The sequence below is a fragment of the Sceloporus occidentalis genome, unplaced genomic scaffold (assembly GCF_023333645.1).
Source record: "Sceloporus occidentalis isolate IW3139 unplaced genomic scaffold, rSceOcc1.0.p SCAF_1, whole genome shotgun sequence".
NCBI lineage: Eukaryota > Metazoa > Chordata > Lepidosauria > Squamata > Phrynosomatidae > Sceloporus > Sceloporus occidentalis.
In genome coordinates this window covers 122,810,582-122,829,944 of record NW_028316981.1, presented here as the reverse complement: position 1 = coordinate 122,829,944, position 19,363 = coordinate 122,810,582, and the positions used below count along the sequence as shown (strand labels likewise).

Below are 19,363 nucleotides of genomic sequence, written 5' to 3'. Positions count from 1 at the left end.
AACAAATAACTTTGTTATTATATTCACAACATTATTAAAGTTTTGATTGTCGTAAAATAAGCATGGAACAACATCCTGTTTCTTTGAATTGGGAAATTAAACCTTATTGACTTGTCTCTATACATACAAAAGGACAATCTAATTTGGATTTATAGTCAAGATTCATCTTATCAACTTTTATAGTCCGTACAGCAATTAGCAGCATAAAGTCAAATCAAAAAAGGAAAATCTTCCTGATTAAAAAAAGAGGAAGAGTTTTATCCCCAATTCTTTATCTTTTTGTTGTTAAATTTGAGATATTGGAGAGGTTATTGTTAACCTTCCCATTTTTCCCCACTGTTTTATCCTGTAGGTCCAAATCAAAATATTTTGGTGTTTACCACAGTGTAACACTAGCTCATACAGTGGGGAAATGGAGAAGAAATAAGGAAAGAAATATTAATTTATAAATTTTCTTTGCCATCTATTCTTAACACCAATTATATTTCTTTATAACCATTAACCATATTCAGCAAGTTAACAAGGCTTTGATAACAAAACAGTATAGATATATTAAGTATATCAGTACATGAAGAGGATCTAAAAAAGCACTTATTTTGGTATCTAAGCCTCCCAGCCAGCCTTAATTTTTAGTAGTCCATTAAAGTAAATAATGATTAATCCTTCTCTAAGAGTTGCCAGTATTTTTGGACCATTCCCCATTCTTCTTCAATTTCCTCTTTTGGTTTCCCTTTAATCAGGGCAGATAAAATATCCATGTCCATCGCTTCCCTTGTCTTTATTATCCAATCTTCAATCAGAGGGATGCTACTTTTTTTCCAGTCTTTCGCGAAGAGGAGTCACACCATAGTTGTCATGTATAATATAATATCATATATACTCGACTATAAGTCGACCTCATGTATAAGTTGAGGTCAACTTTTGGGGGCAAAAGTATGGATTTTGGTATGCCCTGTGTATAAGTCAGGGGTCAAAGTTCCCAAGGCAGCCGGGCTGTGGACAAGCTGCAGGACGATCACTCACTCTCGCCCAGCCCAGTGTCTCCAAAGCCAGGCTCCTTCCTGGGGGAAAAGACTGGCTTTGGAGAGGCTTCAGCGTCTCTAAAGCCATGCTCCTTCCTGGGGGAAAAGGCTGGCTTTGGAGAGGCTTCAGCGTCTCCAAAGCCAGGCTAAGGCTGGCTTTGTAGAGGCTTCAGTGTCTCCAAAGCCAGGCTCCTTTCCAGAGGAAAAGGCTGGCTTTGGAGAGGCTTCAGCATCTCCAAAGCCAGGCTCCTTCCCTGGGGAGAAAAGGCTGGCTTTGGAGAGGCTTCTGGGCATGCGATCGCCCAGCAAAGCCTCTCCAAAGCCAGGCTCCTTCCTGGGGGCAGGGGGCAGCCTGGCCCCCGAGAGGCTTCTGGGCGCACAATCGCCCTTCATAGCCTCTCCTCAGCTGGGCTGCTCCTTGCAGAGGCAGCCCGGCAGGGGAGATGGTCGGGTCAATTACCCATGGACCCGTGTATAAGTCGATCCAGGTTTTTTGGGTCAACCTTTTGACCTAAATTTCTCAACTTATACACAAGTATATATGGTACGACCATATTGTTTTTGTTTTATTTCATATTTAGCAAGAAAAATTGGGGAATAAAAGGAATTTTAATTTGTAGAATTTCTGACATCTTTTTATGTATAGTAACCCAGATTTTTTGGCTTGTTTGCATTTCCACCAAACTTGGAAAAAATTTGCCTGTGGGGCTGAGCATTTCCAGCAGTTTGAGTTGCCGGTTTTATATAGATTATTCAGTTTTGTAGGTGAGAGGTGCCAGCGGTCCATCATCTTTATAAAATTTTCCTTCAAGTTTTGACAGCGTGTAAATGTATTCGTATTTCTCCACGTTTGTTCCCAATGTTAGCTTTTGAATAGCAGTTGAACACTGAGAAAACAAGTGAGGTAGAGCAGGTGGTGATAGTCAAACTGCAGACCTGTTGCTTCAGGGCCATCTCCCACTTTACTTTCTAGCTGTTCCTTTCCCAGATAGCTTGTGTGTGTCAGATGGCTTTTTATGCCATAGCATATGAGCCTGTGAATTGTGGGCCTTCTTGGTGGCTGCTGCAAGCTCTGGAACTCCCTCACTAAGGAAGCGAGAATGGTCCTCTCCTTGCTGTACTTCTATTGGTGGGCAAAACTTAGTTATTCTGACAGGCTTTTGAGCACTCAAGGTGTTTAAAAAAGGGCTTTTAAATAGATTACTATAATAATTTTTTTTGTTTCAATTGTACTGTTTTTTAAAAATTATTTTTAATGGTGTGGTTCAAATTGTTTTTAAATGCTGTTAGTAGTTTAATTCCATGTCGATGTTAATCTTTTCTTTAACTATGTTGTATTTTAATTTGTTAGCTGCCTTGAGCTCCCATTTTGGGAAAAAGGCAAGGTATAAATAAAGTTAATAATAATAACAACAAACGTGGTTCTGGTCATCTGCTCTCAGTGATCCCTTATAAGCCCCTTTCCATGGCCTTGGTTTCCCTGTTTATGGCTCTGGCCCATTTTTGCATGGCACTTTTGAAAACATTGCATATGAGCCTTCAGGGTTACGCATCTCTTCATTTCTAGCATGAGTGTGATGAGAAATGTCTCCCAAAACATTGAAATTTTAATAGATTTGCATCTCCCCTGGCCCACACCCCAAACAACCTACTCACATCCTAGCACTCATGTGAGCAGTAATTTCCTCATTTGCTCTCTCCACATTAGACATAGAATTCAACTTGACCGGGAACTATGGCAGCCCTGTGCATGTGAACCACAATGCAAATTACAATTCCATGCCATCCCCCGACATGGACCACGCTGATCGCAAGCATCCGGATCAGACCCGGCGACCCCTCAGTGTGGCCACGGACAACATGATGCTAGAATTCTACAAGAAGGATGGGTAGGGGGCACTTTTTGCTTTGCTGCAAGAGGCAAGCTGTGGGGGTGCTGTCCGGGAGTGGGGAGCAAACCAGGAGATGCAAACTGGGAAGGGCATTTACTAGGCTTGAGTGCTGCTGCTCCATGGAAGTAGTGCCTGTGTTTTCTAAGAGTGCAGATGCCTTGCTGCCGGGTTGCTAACATCTCATCCTGCTCTTGTATTCCTCACCTTCCCCAGGCACCTGGCTTGTGGCCTCTTTCAAAGGAAGTGGGGTGTTACTGCCTGGCCTCTGCCTTGTTTGTCTGCCTGTGCCTGGCCTCTGCTAATTTTATAGTTCTATTGGACATGTTAGTCTCCTTCTGCAAGATGAGAAGGGTTGGTTTTGGTAAGCTAGTGAAGACCACTACTAGATCCAGTAGCAGAAACTTTTCCCAGAGTACGTTTAGTCTGGATACATGTTGTCCAATCTTGCAGTAAATGTGTCAGAAAGCTGATTCCTCAGTTGATGGATGTTTGTAATTTGTAAGAACCTCCAATAGATTATAGTCATTATCTACTTGATCACCCTCATTCAGGCATATGTGGTTTTGGTATCTGAAGCTGCCCTGCTAGAGAACAAATGTTTCAAGAGGAAATTCTTGACAGATTGACAGTCCACCACCTTGGTTTGCCCATCAAAGGGATGCAGGGATGTAGCTCTGGTGAAGAAATAAGTCTGTCCACCATGATGCCTATGAGATCTTGTTGATGCCAACTCTTCAGACTGTAATCATTCAGCCAAGGAAGCTTGTTACCTATAATATGCTCCCTGCTGTGGCAGGGATAGTGTGAACAACCTCTTCCATGCACTGTTGGCCTGACCAAATGCAGAGAGATTAGTACGGCTTCTCATATTTGTAGTTCTGAAGTGTTACCTCTTTGGAAGGAACTGACATAGGCTGTTCTTGATAGCTTGAGTCGGCTTGAGTCAGGAAGGAGAGAGAAGTTCTTGCATTAAGACTTTCCCACTTAGTTTTCAGGTTCTGCTGAACATTAATTAAGAACCATGATGTACATCCAGTATATCTAAACACCTCTTCCATTCCCTGGAATGACATCTTATTCCCTTGGTCTGTTTATTATTTACTTGTATATTTTACCTTTCCTCCAGTGAGCTTAGAGTGGCACACACAGCTGTGCTCTTCCCTACTTGATCCTCACAACAGTCCATGAAGTAGATCAAGCTAAGTGTGAGAGTAACTGGCCTAAAATGGAGCCCTGGTGGCGCAGTGATGGAGCCCTGGTGGCGCAGTGGTTAAATGCCTGTACTGCAGCAATTGGAGGGAAAGCAAAGAAAGAGGATGCAGAGATGGCATTCTGGGGTAGCAATCAGAGGGAAAGCAAAGAAAGAGGATGCAGAGATGGCATTCTGGGGTGGCAATTGGCGGGAAAGCAAAGAAAGAGAATGCAGAGATGGCATTCTGGGGTGGCAATCGGAGGGAAAGCAAAGAAAGAGGATGCAGAGAGAAGGGAATCTGAACAACCTGAAGGCACACAATACATGCACATACATTGAGGTTTTTAAATTTGACAAGTTGACAGAATATGTGAACGCTGCCGCCAGTTGTTGTTTTTGTTAAAGGAGGGGGGAAAGCACCCATTCCGTTGGCCAATGGTTATAGGACACTGACAACAAAGCAGGGTCCCTTTTAAAGCGCTACTGCAAATGTGAACTTACAAAGGGGCAAATTGCATTGATCAAGGCAAAGGGTAGTCGGAGCGTGTTTCTGGAGAAATTTGGTACCGGCTTACCGAATTCGACCCAGTTCCACTCAGGGCAAATTCCCCAGTGAGAATGGGGCCCAAGAATACTCTGTGATAAGTACTTTTGCCTGAGGGTCACCATAAGTCAGAAATGACATGAAGACACACAACAACAAAATGTATCTACAGGATTAGAGCCAAATTATTGTAAATCTTAGCACTCTGTGATAAATTAAACATGATTCTCTGTGGAGTTGAAGGCTTCTCATTTGTTACTTAAATTTTCTCAGTTAGCTACTGTCCTGCACCAAGAACCCATTGTCTCTCCTGTGATCTGTACTAGATTGTAAAAATGGCAAAGAGCAACCACTGGAGTTTGCCACCCATCTGCTCTAAATTTAAAGAACTCCCTTCCCGGATGGAGATTACCAAGAGCATGGGTGGGGGACTTTTTTCCCTTACAAAAGACCTTCTAAGCTGCAGGAAAAATCAATCAGGACCACAGAGAGTGATGGATGGGAATAAAACTGATGGTGAAAATAGCATAAAGCATTGCTATTCTACATACTTACCATCACCTATCCATTTCTGTGCCATCACCACTTGAAACCAGGGCTACAGTTCCATAAGGCTCAAAGGTCTCACATTCTACCTCCCAACCATATAAGCACTTTGCCTCTGAAAAGTCTTTGGGAAGTTGGTGTTGCACTGTTGAAGGATTGTAGTAATATGGCTGTTTGTTTTTTATTATTATTTTGGTCTCTTTTGATATGATGGCATTGACTTTAATCACTGTGAATGAGAGAGAAATTAGAATATTTTCTTGTAACTTTTGCATACTTGGAGAGAGAGTGTTGTTCAACATACAAAAGTGTGGCAAGTACTTTTTTTGCCTTCAAGCTGTATGAGGGAAGTCATTTTAAGGGTACATCTCATAAAATATGAAGTGCTGATAATGCTTACAGGTGGAGAAAAGAAATTTTGGAAACCCACTTTTGGAATTCTGTGGATATAATATTATAAAAATACCCAGTGCTATTTTTTACTGAGACATCAGAAATTAGTTCTAAAAACACTAATTTACCCTTGATCCCAGAAGAACCACAAAGAAATAACTGCAGGTCTCTGTTATGCACACATCCAATCTCTTCCCGACCACCCATATTTCTTGCTTGCTTTCTTTCTCCCTCTCCCATTCCTCCATCTCCACACTCACTCACAAAGCAAACAACAAACCTTGATTGCCTCCTGACTACCCAATCAGTGAATGTCCAGCTCTTCTACTCAGTGATACACTTGTCTGCTGCTGAATGGCCCAGACTCCCATGCTATTCCCAACATGCAGCCATGTGTTGCTCTGCCTCTTCCCCAAAGGCAGCCACAGCGATGCAACAGGAGAGGCATTTGGCCATAGTTTGTGTTACACTAATGTCTGTATGTTTCTGTCCATGCAGCCTTAGGAAAATCCAAAGGTACGGTACCATCCCTACTTTCAGTCAAGATCCACTCAGGACAGAGCATCTGTGGCCATGTCAACTGAAGCCCTCCCTTGCCACACCTAGAGCCATGACAAGAGTTCAAGACAGCCTTTTCCTAAGTGCAATCTGCTTGGAGTCTGGCTATGGAGTGCACTTTGGAGAGCATTTATGAAGCTGCTTTTTGCTGCCTTTAGAATAGGCAGTAGCCCTCCAAGCTCTTGGAGGCTTTCCCCAGCCCTGCTGTTTGAGATTTGTGAACAAGACATGATGGGGATTGAACCATGGGTTTGGTGCAGACAAAGCATGTGCTCTGTTACCAAGTGTTGGCTGTCTATTCTGAAGGGCTTTCTCCTCTTGCCCCTGCCTCCTCCCTTTTCACTACAGTTTATCTGTAATGCAAAGGGCACTTTTCTTCCTCTTTGGAAGTTGTCTTGGCCACACATTTTTTAAAAGAAATACACACTCCACAATATTTTTTTCCATCTGTGTCTTACATTCAGGGCTGCAGTTCCTTGGAAAGGCCTTTTCATCCCAAGGCTCCTCATTCTTACTGTTGCCCAGAAGAACCTTCCTTAAGACCTAAGGCGGGGTGGGCAAAGTGTGATCCTTCTGATGTGGATGGACCACCATCCAATCCATCATCATTCAGTTGCCTGTGCTGGCAAATTGTGACATACAGAGGGACTCATTCTGCCTATCCATGATCTTAGCCACCCTTGAATTATCACTGCTTTTGCTTGTGAATCCAAAGTGGCCAGCGGGTATCCAGTCATTTTTTTAACCCAAGCATGCAAAGCCCTGGTATCAGAGCTAATAGTCTTTCTGCAGTGGCCTTAAATTGCCTGGGTTGCAGAATACTTGTGCTGGTGGCCAAATGTTCTCCTCTCCCTAACCATATGATGGAATGGGGGTGTTGTGTCTGAAATCAGAAAGGTGGGGATATCTTTGGAGATTGGATCACATGGAGATCATAGCCCTTGATTGTTTGCTAAGACTATCAAGGGAGTCTTCACAAGGTTCCATCTTTTGGGATGCCAGAGCACTTGATTGCTCTCTCTCTCTCTCTCTGTCTAGATGAAGTCTGTATTTTAATTTCTTGGTCCCCTTTGTGTTCCCTGGATTCTATCTGCCATCCCAGGGCAAGGGTTTCTGTTCAAAATCCATACTCACATGCTTATACCTAGGTGGTTTTCCTCCACCCTTCCCTTGAAATGTGAATACATATGTGTGTTTTTAACACTTTTAATGTTGCTTCGAAGGTGGTAAGGGCATATCTCTGTGTTCCCCCTAATAGCATGGGCGTCCGGGTGATGGACACCTCTTGGGTGGCTCGCAGAGGCACCTCCATAGTCCGTAAGGCATCCTCCACCCCTCCTGCCATGCAGCCCCCTGCTCCGCCTTCTGATCTTGCTGCTACTCCTCAGTCACCAATTCCTGAGCAATCTCTTGATGTTTCATCTACTCCCTCCCCTACTCCAGCTAACTTCGGTTTCCCACCAGGGGCTGAGCGAGTAAGGTAAGTGTTGGAGGCAGCACAGATTGCTGCCACCATGTTCTGTAGTCCTGAAGACTCTGTCAATGTGTCTGACACTCCCACACTTGCATGGGCCTTCTTTAGTCATGCTTCAGCTTTCACTGTGCACAGGTGTGTATGTGTGTCTATGTAAGTGTGTGAAAGAGAGAAAGGGGATCCAGGCACAAATTTATGGTACTTCCCATTAGTGTAAACAAAAAGAAATCTTCCCCAAAGAAAGTGGATTACAAGGAGACTGGCACCAAGTAGAAAGGGGTTTCTGATTTGCACTCAGCATCTGCTGACTAGACAGAAAACAGGGAATTCTCCTGTTTTCTCCCCACTTTTTCTTGGCATAGACCCATTTATACCAAACAGGTCATTCTGATCTAATAATTTTGATGCCTCAATTTGAAATTTTTCCTCCTAGTTTTATTCATGGTATGCCCCTGGCTAAGCCAAAGGGTTGGCTGTTCTCACACTACCCTAAATTTACCCATGACTTATCTGTATTTTGATACTCCATATTTCATTGCAGAAAGCAAAGCCAAATGAAAGCGGGGAAGGTGTTGCTTCAAGACCCACATGCATCTACTTGCTGTCTTGTTTTAGTACAGTTTCTAATGTAATCTTATTTTGTGTTCCTGAGTCATTCCTAGAGCCAGCTTTTCAGCAGTGACTTCTCATGTTTACTGTAATTATGTGTGCAGAGAGTTAGGGTTGTCCATCAAACATCATGCCTACATTTCTGGTCTGTGCTTCTGCTGTTGGTGTGCTTCCTGCTTAAAAGCAAGCATGGAATTAAGCTTTTAATGTACTGCATGTCGACATGCCAATTAAATTTGGGGCAGGACAGGGTGGGAAGAGAGAATGACACAGGGAGAAGCCTTTTCAGGAAAAGATAAATCCACAAAGACAGCCTCTTTCACATTTGCTGTTTTATTTATTATCTCCAAACAGAGGGAGAGAGCTGAGCAAAATCTGGATAGAGTTCTTTGATACTTAAATCATGTTTCTCTGTTTACTTTGGGAAGAACAGAGACCTGGTCCTGCCATTAGTCCTTTCCTAGCCTGCTTACGCCATTCATAGCAAGCCTTCATTCTCCCCTTCAGATTCTCTTATTTGCAGCCTTCTCTTTTGGTTTGACCAGTTTCATTTGCCTTCAGTTTGTAACTGCAGTGTTGCCCATCTTATTTCTTCTCAGTAGATTGCCAAGCTGTGCTTTTGATCCTCTGCTGGCTTTTTTAAGCCTGATTTTTGCACTGTTGCAATCAAGTTACATTAAACTTCCAATCTCCACACACCATGTACACATGCTGCCTGCCACTAGTTTTAGTGGTATTACTAGTATTAGTGCTTGCCAATAACCGATGGCCTTATACCCACCTTTCAATCTGCATTTTATGCAGGTGGTACCTTTGGTGGCCATTTCAGTTGCCTCATTTAGAAGTGGTTCATATAACTACTTGAAGATAAATCCCAAAGTCATCTTCAAAATGTTGCAAGAGATCGCTTCCAAAAAGTCTATTTCACACAACATAGTTGTATCAATGGAACTAATTTCCACCAAAGAGAATTCAGCAAACCAACGCAGCAACCTCTATGGGCAAGAAGAAACAATCATTACAAATATGCAAATGTTTGTCAGCACATATTAAAATCTAAACTAGAGCAAAATATCTCCTGCAGGCAACTCCAAAAACCCAGAAGAATCCCTGTGTGCCAGGGGTGGGCAATCAAGGCCCTTCAGTTATCCCTCATCATTGAAGTAGTGGAAGTAGTGGATAGCACTAATGGGAGTTGCAGTCCAAAGAAACATCTGAAGGGTCACAACCCTGATTTAAATGATCTAACCAGAGGAACCATTTGTGTACAGATGCTGTACAAGAAACATCTTTGCATTCCACAACTGAACAAAACAGTCTACCTGCTGGCTGCAAATGGCAACTGCAGGGCAGTGATTTAATGAGAATGAGTTAGGACTGAATAGAGTCTGGCTCAGATCAAACAAGAATTTTTGATAGCTTCATCTAGGCTGCAGTGTTGCTATTTCACAGTGGCCAGGGAAAGGATGAGAAACAGAGAGAGATTAAAATTCAGTCCTTGAGATAAGGACATGCAAACTCATTAGAGCTTATTCCATGCTACTTTGGTTGCCTGAGGCCCAGATATCCCTTGCCTGAAAGATGCTTCTTACTCAACACTTTGGAAGAAGTCCAAAAGTAACTGCAGACTTGGCCCTTGCCTGGCCTTCTGTTTCAGCATATCTTGCTATTTTGCTTCTCCTTCTTCCCTTTCCTTTGAACAGTAATTCTCAGTCCAACATTCTGCTTATGGTACTTAGTTATATCCCATTATACCAAGGCAGTATGCCTTGAAGTCCATGCCTTGAAAGCTACTTCTCTATTTTATGATGGATTCCTTTACCTCAATTATGCCATGGATCAAGACAAGACCTGTCAGTTTCCAAGGATTCCTAAACTGAAAACAGAAACATATTGCCTTAAATCCTGTAACGAATCCTCAGCTGGACCCAATCTCAATGTCCTTCTTAAATAACCAAATATGAGGAAAGCTGAGTCCATACCTAATCTTCTGTGTCTGCCATATGAAGAGCAATTTTTCCTTTATATAATGTTTATATAATATTCTCCTCCATACTAGGCTTTAATACCTTTTTGCTACGTTTTCAGTCCATATTCAGACTTCTTTATACAGCCAGCCCTCCATATTCACAGATTCTTTATCCATGGATTCAATCATCCATGGCATGAAAATATTTTTAAAAATATAAATTCTGAAATGTAAGACTTGGTTTTGCCATTTTATACAGTATTAGTGTACATACAGTATTAGTTTCTGTAACGCAAGTTGGCTAGGTTCAGTTCTGCACCCCAATAAAGGCTGCACCCCCCACAAAAACACAACAAATGCAAATAATCCTATTTTTTTCTGTCGTCCCTCTCAAAATGGTGACAGGAGTGATGTTGCATCCCTTCCTATCACCATTTTGATAGGGGTGGCAGAGAAAAACAGGTATTTGGAAATAGTACAGATTCTAGAGGGCTTGTGGGATGGAGGTGGGTTATTTTTGCACTGTTTCATGCATCTGGGAACTTTCCATATGACTTGGGGAAACAAATTTCCTGAAAATTGTGCCAGTTTTTAAGAATAGGAGTGGGGGGGGGGGATTTAGGGGACTGTTGAGGTGCATTAGGGTGTCAAAAAAGGGGGACAGTTTATATAACCACTTCTGGCATTGGGAAAAATAGCTGTTTACAATTGCTTCAGTAAGATTTTTAAAAACCCTATAAAATCAATTTAGAATAACTTTTTGTTATGGGTACATAAATATTCTCTCTCTCTCTCTCTTTCCCTCTCCATGAATGACATCCCAAGCTTAATGTAGGAAGGGAGTGCAGGACAAAGTTAGTACACTGTTGAAGCTAATATATGTATATAGTTTTGGTTTTGCACTAGAGTTGTAGTATAAAGAAGTCTAAATCCTAACACTCCATTGTTGAAACAAAATAATGTAAAACATGGCTTAGAATGCTCCCACTCTTTCTGTGGCCAAATAGTTGTGGCCTTGGGATAACCTTGCTCTAAAGGCAACCATGCTTGGATTCCAGTGCATGCTGGAAATTTCAAAGAAAAGAGAAATCCAGCCTGGTATCTGGGGAAACTTGCAGCCCCAGGCCCTAGGTACGTTACACTTTGGGAACACTTCTCTTTCCTTGACTTTTTGATGGTTGTTCTCCTCCTTGCCCCTTATCCCTCTGCTTTTGGGCTGTTTTCAAAGCTCCTGTTCAGTTTCTCCCTGTACAAACATTCTCTGCTCTCTTTTTTTTCTGTTTGTTTTGTTGTTTTGGACATTTGCAGCACGGATGGTGTGTCGTCTAGTTGGTCGGATTCCTGTTACATCTACCTATCCCCTGAGGACGACAAGCCTCCCCCATACCCCTGCTACTCATCCTTCCACCCCTACCACCCCAAGACTAGCCCATGCACTAGGCCCGAGCCTCCCTTGCCGCTGTACCGGTGGTCAGGGTACAGCCAAACCCTGCCTCCCCATTCTTCCTCTTCCTCTTCTTCCTCCCCCTCCCCTCAGCAGCTTGACATTAACTCTAACCCTAAACCGTATTTCCTGCATCTCCCTAAGCAAAGCTCCCTCACAGAGTTGCATGGTCCTGAGACTAACCTCTCCTCCGTCTACATGAAAACCCCCTTCACCTTATCCAAACCCGATCCTCCTGGCACTCCTTACAGCTCCCATATGTCAGTCTCTCCCCCCTGGGTCAGCTGCACCTGTGCCAGAGACAGAGGAGCCGGGCTCACTAGGTAAATAATTGCTTATTTGACAATGCCATGGCATTGTGCGCGGTAGAAGGGTGAGTGTCCCTTACTTGCCATGTACCAGACTCCTATACAGAAGGATGAAGGGGCTAGCAAACAAACAAGATCTTCCTATCAGTCTCCATAGTGGAGCTAGTCAACTAGAGCAGTGCCACTAAAAATGGTGGTCTCTGAACCAGTGCTGGTCCATGTGCCATCAGCTGTTAGTCCTGTGAAATTTTCCAGGAAAGAAAAAAAAAATAGTTGTGGCCAATGGGCACAAATAAGTTACTGGATGGTGACACATCAGAGGTGGGCGGAATTGTTGATCCCACCTCAGATAGCATGAGAAGCACTGCAACAGAGGGCATTAATTGTATCAGCTCATAGAATTTCCAGAAAAAGTCCTATCTAACCTAATTGGAGCAGATTAATTGGTCATTGTGTCTCCTTGGGGAACCCTGGGAATTGAAGTTCTCTGAGGAGCATAGAGATGTGTAGAAGAATTTCCAATTATTTCCCCAAACTGGAGTTTCCAAGGTTATCTGGGGAAGCCATGGTAGCTTAATGAATGGATATTAAACCAATATCCATGTTCACAATATTCACAATGTTCTACTGATAGACCTTTAGTGTCAGTAATAACCACCACATATTCCACTTTTTCTTTGGAGTAGAACCTAAAACTATTTCCCCTCCTCTCCCTGCATCAAAGACATGCAGATTCTTACAGGATTTCAGCTTGGGTTATGGACTGCTTTGCCAACCCAATAGGCTCTTCAGAATCAAACTGCACACAATGCAGCCTCAAGGAGATCTTAACTCCTTACAATATCCAGTGTCCAAATTACCACATTTATTGTCTTGTCTAGATAGATAGCTATTGTAACATTTCCTTCACCACAGATCATTTGTGTCCAACTTTATGCTCCCGGCCCCACTGAGCTAAATCACTACTCACTGGACTTTCTTGTTTCTGTGGGCCTTGGGGGTGGATTGGTCAGTTGTGCCAGATGGTCCTCTGGTGTTAATTTCTAAATTGAACATAGTAGCTGGTACATAAGCTGTGGTACAGAGAAGTCCGAATTCCCGGGATCAAAGTCGAGGCACCTTTTGATTAGCAGAATCTGCAACATCATCTGACCCCCTGGCTGGGGTCCACAAAAGATAGGGGTGAAATTGATTTTCTCAGCAACAGCATATTGTTATGAGCTATCACTGTCGTTATCCAAAGCATTTCAGGGTGGCTTGGACCTGGGTTGGGAAAACACATGAGCTTTAAAATATGCCTCTCCTAATGGAGTTTTAAAATTGGTGGAACTTCTTAAAAACAAAACAAAAAAAATTACAGGCTAACACAGCCACCTGCATTTTGTGGGGTGCTGATGTTATGAAAATGTTCATGGTAGGGCCTGCACTTCCAAGGTTTGCCACTACACCACTGCACCCAAGGAACCAACATGGACAACTGATATGATGACTCCCAAGTTCAGCACAGGATTGTTTAATCTATAAGTGACTCCTCCCTGCTCCCCATGTACATGAACACACACACACAACATGAGGATCAGATTATGCAAAACAGCTTCCCTCCATCTTTGCTGTGTTTCATTGTTGTGTACAGAGTGCCTGAGAGGGCAGCATCTATGGTCATGCTCAGTCTGCTTTAAAGGCAGAAGTGGATGTTTGTCTGGTACTTTGGGCATGTGTTCAGGAGCAGGACATTGAGAAGCGCTGCGCTTTGCAAGCACCATTGGCTTTTTGTAAAGGAGGGATGAGGGCATGTACCATGGGGACTCTGACAGATGGAGGGGACTGGTGGTGCAGGGGTGGGGATTAACAGAAATGCCCTTCAGTGCAGTAGGGCTCACAGCTGCCTCTTCTTGTTCACCTCTTGTTTCTTTCTAGTGCTTTAAAAACTAAGGAACTTTCTCCTGTGTCTGGGCAGAAAGGCAGCCCAACCTGTGGTCCTCTGACACCATGTGGTGGGGCCACACAGCAGCCACCTGGTCCCACGCAGCAGCTGTCCACTGAGCAGAGCCCACACACTCTGCGGAAAGGTAGGCGTAACATTGGGACAGGAAGATAACATGAGCATGTCCCAAAGGAATGAGATGAACAAAATAACAACCCTGTCCAATTTCTTACTTTCTTCCCTCCCTGTCTATTTGCACACTAAAGCCACATTCATGAATTGTCGTCTTTTGCTTGAAATTCTTTATTTTTTCTGTGGGCAATTGGTGTTATTAAGGCTTCTTTCTGGTGTCTTCATAAGATTGTCACAAACATGATAAGTTAAGACTAGATATCTAATTGAGAAATGCAGTTGCCAGACCAACAAAGTGTGAATTGTTGGATAAGGAGTTGAATTAAGAAAGAGGCAGGCATACTCTGGAGTTCAGTTGGCCATAGTATATGATTTCAAGCTGCCCTGGAAGACTGTACTGTGCTGTCATGGCTGCCATCAAATTATGACATCAACACTGAGATCCTCCAGAATCCTTCAAGGATTTTAGCTGTGCTGTAAGATATATATATATATATATATATATATATATATATGGCTGTAGGAAATGTAGCCAAACACTTCTCCGAGCCTGCCTTCCCACTCCAAAGTATGCTTTTAATTTTTTTAAAATCATGGTTCAGAGAAGATACCAGCCACAGATGCTGGCGAAAAGTCAGGAATAAGCTCTTCTAGAACATGGCCACATAGCCCGAAAAACCCACAAAAAACTATGGATGCCATCCATGAAAGCCTTTGACTTCACATGGTTTAAATAATTTGCCATTGCTTAAGGCTGAGAGAGTGTGACTTGGTCACACAGTGGGTTTCTGTTGCCAAGTAGGGATTCAAACCCTAGTCTTCAGAGCTACAATCCAACACACAAACAACTACACCACACTGGCTCTACGTGTTATTTAATTCTCTTTTAACTATTATAATCAGTATTTTAGCTGTCATTGTTTTTTCAGCTATTGTAAGCTACCTTGGGAGAGCCAGCATGGTGTAGAGGTTTGAGTATTGGATTTTGATTCTAGAGACCAAGGTTCAATTCCCATTCAGCTGCGGAAACCCACTGGATGACCTTGGCCAAGCCACACAGTCTTAGCCCCAGAAAACCCCATGAGGTTTACCATGGGGTCACAATAAGTCACAGAAACAACTTGAAGGTATACAACAACTACAAGCTGCCTTGGATCACATTTTGGTAGAAAGTGGGATATAAGTGCAATCAATCAATCAATAATCAGCAAATTAGGGGAAGAGTATATGCAGATACTTACACTATGCTGAGACAATGTTGAATGGAGACCACTGTGTGTTTCCAGACAGATAGCTCTTAACAATAGCAAGTAAAAGATATTATCCAGCTTCTTTAAAAAAAACCCATACAACTTTTTCCCAGTAAGAACAAAGACTGAAAAGCAGTGGGTTACAGTGAAACAGTTACAACTGGAACACAACAATTCTCTCTCCCTGTGGAAGGAACACCCATATAATGCCATGGATAAGGCAATCACCTGGTGTGTCCCTCAACTTCAGTTTATCCTTTTAATTGGAAATAAGAGGGACTGGCCTAATAGGTCTGAACTAAAGCAGAACACAGAATAGTCAAACAAAATATATAACAGTGATATGAATCCAGAGGCATGTAGGTAGTACCCCTTTAGATATATTCCTGTTTCATCATTCACACTCAACTCTTGGATCTTCAGAAGAGGGGGGAATTCTGTTCATTCAGAATGAGATAACCTGGATAATTGTTTTTGCTGTTGTTTTAAACTGATGGATGTGAACCAAATATTGCACAATTGTCCCAGCCCTTATGTGGGGGAATCCGTTCTGGACCCTCCCGTGTAAGGCGAATTGAGCATATGATCAAATCCCATTCAGTATAATGGAGCACGCGCCTGCTGTGCACTGTGGTGTTCGCACCCCATTGTTTCAGTTGGGACTTGCCTTCTGCATGAGCTCAAGTCTGCAGAAGGCAATCCCGCGTAAGGGGCAAGCCAGCTGTATATGATCCATTTTGGAAATAAAAAATGAGGAGATAATCCAAATTAGTTGGCAAAGTAGCAAAAATGGTAAAATACTTTTCTTGTGTGTATATGATTAAATTTCCAGCATCTTCCACAGCAAGTATGGGTATAGACTGTGACACTGCTATTTTTGAGCATTTGGTATATTGCTAACTGGAAATGAAAAAATGGAAAAACAGGTAAAGCAAATGCACAAACCTTTTGACCGCTGAAATTTTGGGAATGAGCAGCTGAAGATGAGGGGATATGAAAGACCCCAGGCATAGTCCTTTTCTTGTGAAGTGCGTGGAGCTTATTCAGTCTACATGTGGCCCTCCAGATGTTGTTGGATTCCAGCTCCCATCAGTCCTAGTCAATGGCCTGTTACAGACCGCCCAAAAGGGGCGGTCTCGGGCCGCTGCCGGTTGCGGCGTGGAGGAGTCACAGCAGCCAAACCGTGCGACTCCTCCGCGCTGCAAAGAAGGAGCGCGAAAATCACGCTCCTTCTGGCAACCCGGAAGAGACGCCACAAGTGCCAAAGCGCGCACTCGCGGCGTCACTTCTGGGCCACGACGTGTGGACGCAAAGCGTCCACTACATCAAAATGGCGGCGGCCGTGTGGAACGGCCGCCGCCATTTGTTATGGACTCTGTCCGTAATAGGAGTAGGGGCGACTAGAAGAGATGCCCCTTTTTCAAACTGGGATGTCCTGAGGACGTCCCAAATGGCGGTGTGTAACGCGCCAATGTAACCAATTTGCTGTCCAGCAGCATCTGCGGGTGCTGCAGGTTTTCTGCTCCTGAGCTACTGTAGCTACAGTCAAATTTTGAAAACTCTCCTGGGTGAGCTGAATTTCACAATTCACTGGTATTGTTTTAAGTTTAACCTTCTATCCATGGCTTTTCATGTGCATAAGTTGCCCCTAGACTTAAGCCTCTGTTAATAAGGACTGAGGCAAGCCTGTTTGTTATAGTCAAAGAGGCAGTCATAAAAAGTTAATCCAATAATGAATGGTGTGCAAGTCTAACTCTCCTCCTCTTCCCCCCCCCCCTCTCTCCTTGTCTCTTATCTTCTACAGTTTCAAAGAAGCTGGCCCCTATCCCTGCCAAGGTTCCTTATGGCCAGTCAGGTGGTATGTCCGATCAGTCCACAGGGCAGCCATCCCCTGCCAGCCTCTCTCCCACCCCACCAAGCACCCCATCACCCTATGGACTGAGTTACCCTCAAGGCTACTCCCTGGGCTCAGGCCCACTCTCCCCAGCTGCTGTTCCTTCTTTGTCTTCTCCTCCTTCCCTGACAAGCACTTTAACCAAAACTCGGCCCACCCCCAAGCCACGACAGAGGCCCACGCTGCCACCTCCACAGCCTCCCACATCAAACGCATCTGGCTCTAGTCCACAGTCCACGGAGCACACCATACTAGACGGCATGTCCCCTGGGGAGAGCATGTCCACAGGTAACAAAGTAACAGAAGAAGGGCAAAGCTTTATGGGAGGTGGCTGGCATTATTAAGAGGGCCAGAGTGGAAGCAGGAACAGTTTCTGGGGTACTTTTAGCCTCCATATTTGATAATTCTTTTGATTGTTCAAAGTACAGTTTGTTGGCAGGTGCTTCAATGCAGAGCAAAGGGTGGGAATGGCCAACAAAAATGGGGTCTGCGTGGACCACTGTAATCTAAACAAGATGGAAGGATGGTACTGTCCTAAATTGTTCTTTTGTTGTTTCTCCACATATGTAATACTTATGTCAAAATGGCAACTGAACCATGCTTCTTTTTGGTTTGGAGGGGGAAAATCCTTGCACCCATTCTGATGATTTGACAAAACATGTCAAGTCGAAAAGGGCTGTCCAGAAGCAAATGATGCATACAGAACAACATAACAGTGGAACAATAGCTCTGTGACAAGGATCAAAGGAATACCTTTTAGGCTTCACACCATTCTAGGTGATAGAAAGCGAGCTAGTGAACTGATCTGAAAAGCTGCTTTCTGTTTAAAAGATGACATTGAGGGAAGTAACTTGAATTTGAAAGGTGAGGAATAATACAGAGTTTTTAAATTAGGAATTTAAACCTTTAGAACTTTCCAGGCTAAAGGGACATTGCCTAAATGTCACTGATCCCTCAGATGAGGATATGTCCCTGTGGGAATCAGCAAGTCCCTGCCCTTGGAAAGGATGCTTTTGAGTGAACCAATCCCACCTGTGGTGGTAGTGCTGATCTGATGGGCACATGGCATTGCTTGTCAGGTATAGTGCAGATCATGTTTCTGCATAAGTAAGGCTTTTGGGGTGACCGGCTATGTCTGCCGCCCCTCATTTTCTCTCTCCCACAATTCCCACAGGGATGTGAATGTACCATTTTACATGCTTCAGTGCATATCTTCAGTATCATAAATAATCAATAAACTGAGCTGTTCCCTACAATAAGGCCTTATACAATGGCTGAGGGACAAGTAGCCATCAGGACATTGTTGACACTGCAAACCTGCTTTCTAGCTAGGCAGTACTTTTTCTCCTTTACATTATATCTGGAAAGATTACCATATAAAGCAACAAAGGAAGAGCATAATCTCCCCTAGAAACCACAGAATCTAGAAAGGCTTTTTGTTGTCCTTGCAGGGTCTAAGGCAACAAAACCTGGAAATTGTCAATTGTCTAATCACACCCACCTATCTTTCAATCGGATACTCTTCCCTGAGCTTCCATGTAACTTTTGCAACTTTTGCTCTGGGGTTCAGTAGCAAGACTTTTTACTTCTGCCCAAGATAAAGAAGCCCCAAGAAATAGGTCAAAGCCAAGGGTAATGGGCATACAGAGGGAAATGTTTAACTTACCTCTGCATCTCATTGGCCATTCTCCTGGAGGGAAGTCTGCTTTTAATGGATTCATCCCTGATATGCTTAAGGCTTGATGTATCTCAGTGGCTTCCAACACATCAGGATAGTGTACCATGTAATACGTTTTGGGAATGTTAGTTGGTGGTAGCCCCCATTCCTAGTTTGCAGACTGTACATGGCCAGTCTTCTTGCTTAATCAAGAGGAATATGGTTTCCTCCAAAGTTTTCTCCCATGAACAGTGAGAGAGCCTTGTGTCACCAGCTCCCCATGGGAGGTTAGACAGACCAGTGTCCTGCTCTGGCGGGCATTTCTGTTGTGTACAACATTTGTCTTTTTGCTTGTGTTTTCTCTTCTGTTCCTTTCTTCCCAATCCTATTATTGTGTCCTTGCAGCTGTTTGAGGCACGTGATGCAATATTGGATAGGTGTGAGGGGAAAGCTCAGGGTAAGATGGAGTCCCCAACCTTTCCCCTAAACCTTTGCCCCCTTTGCTGCCGCCACCACCACCACCACCCTCCCTTGGCCCTGGCCTGATCCTCACCA

The 19,363-nt window shown here is 43.5% G+C and overlaps 1 protein-coding gene across 12 annotated transcripts in view; it reads left to right on the top strand.

Annotated features, from left to right (window-relative positions):
- Positions 1–19,363, top strand: part of LOC149322073 (rho GTPase-activating protein 44-like) — a 140,181-nt gene that overhangs the window by 114,906 nt on the left and 5,912 nt on the right. For 4 of the 12 annotated variants that reach the window (XM_089534065.1, XM_089534064.1, XM_089534087.1 and 1 more), the window contains 6 exons: positions 2,731–2,911; positions 6,088–6,105; positions 7,406–7,627; positions 11,508–11,966; positions 13,869–14,020; positions 17,062–17,439. In XM_089534065.1, coding sequence (XP_089390191.1) covers positions 2,731–2,911; positions 6,088–6,105; positions 7,406–7,627; positions 11,508–11,966; positions 13,869–14,020; positions 17,062–17,439 — 1,410 coding nt within the window. Of the gene's footprint in view, positions 1–2,730; positions 2,912–6,087; positions 6,106–7,405; positions 7,628–11,507; positions 11,967–13,868; positions 14,021–17,061; positions 17,440–19,213; positions 19,266–19,363 lie in introns of all 12 variants that reach the window. The other 8 variants (XM_089534068.1, XM_089534096.1, XM_089534066.1 and 5 more) reach the window with 8 other exon arrangements.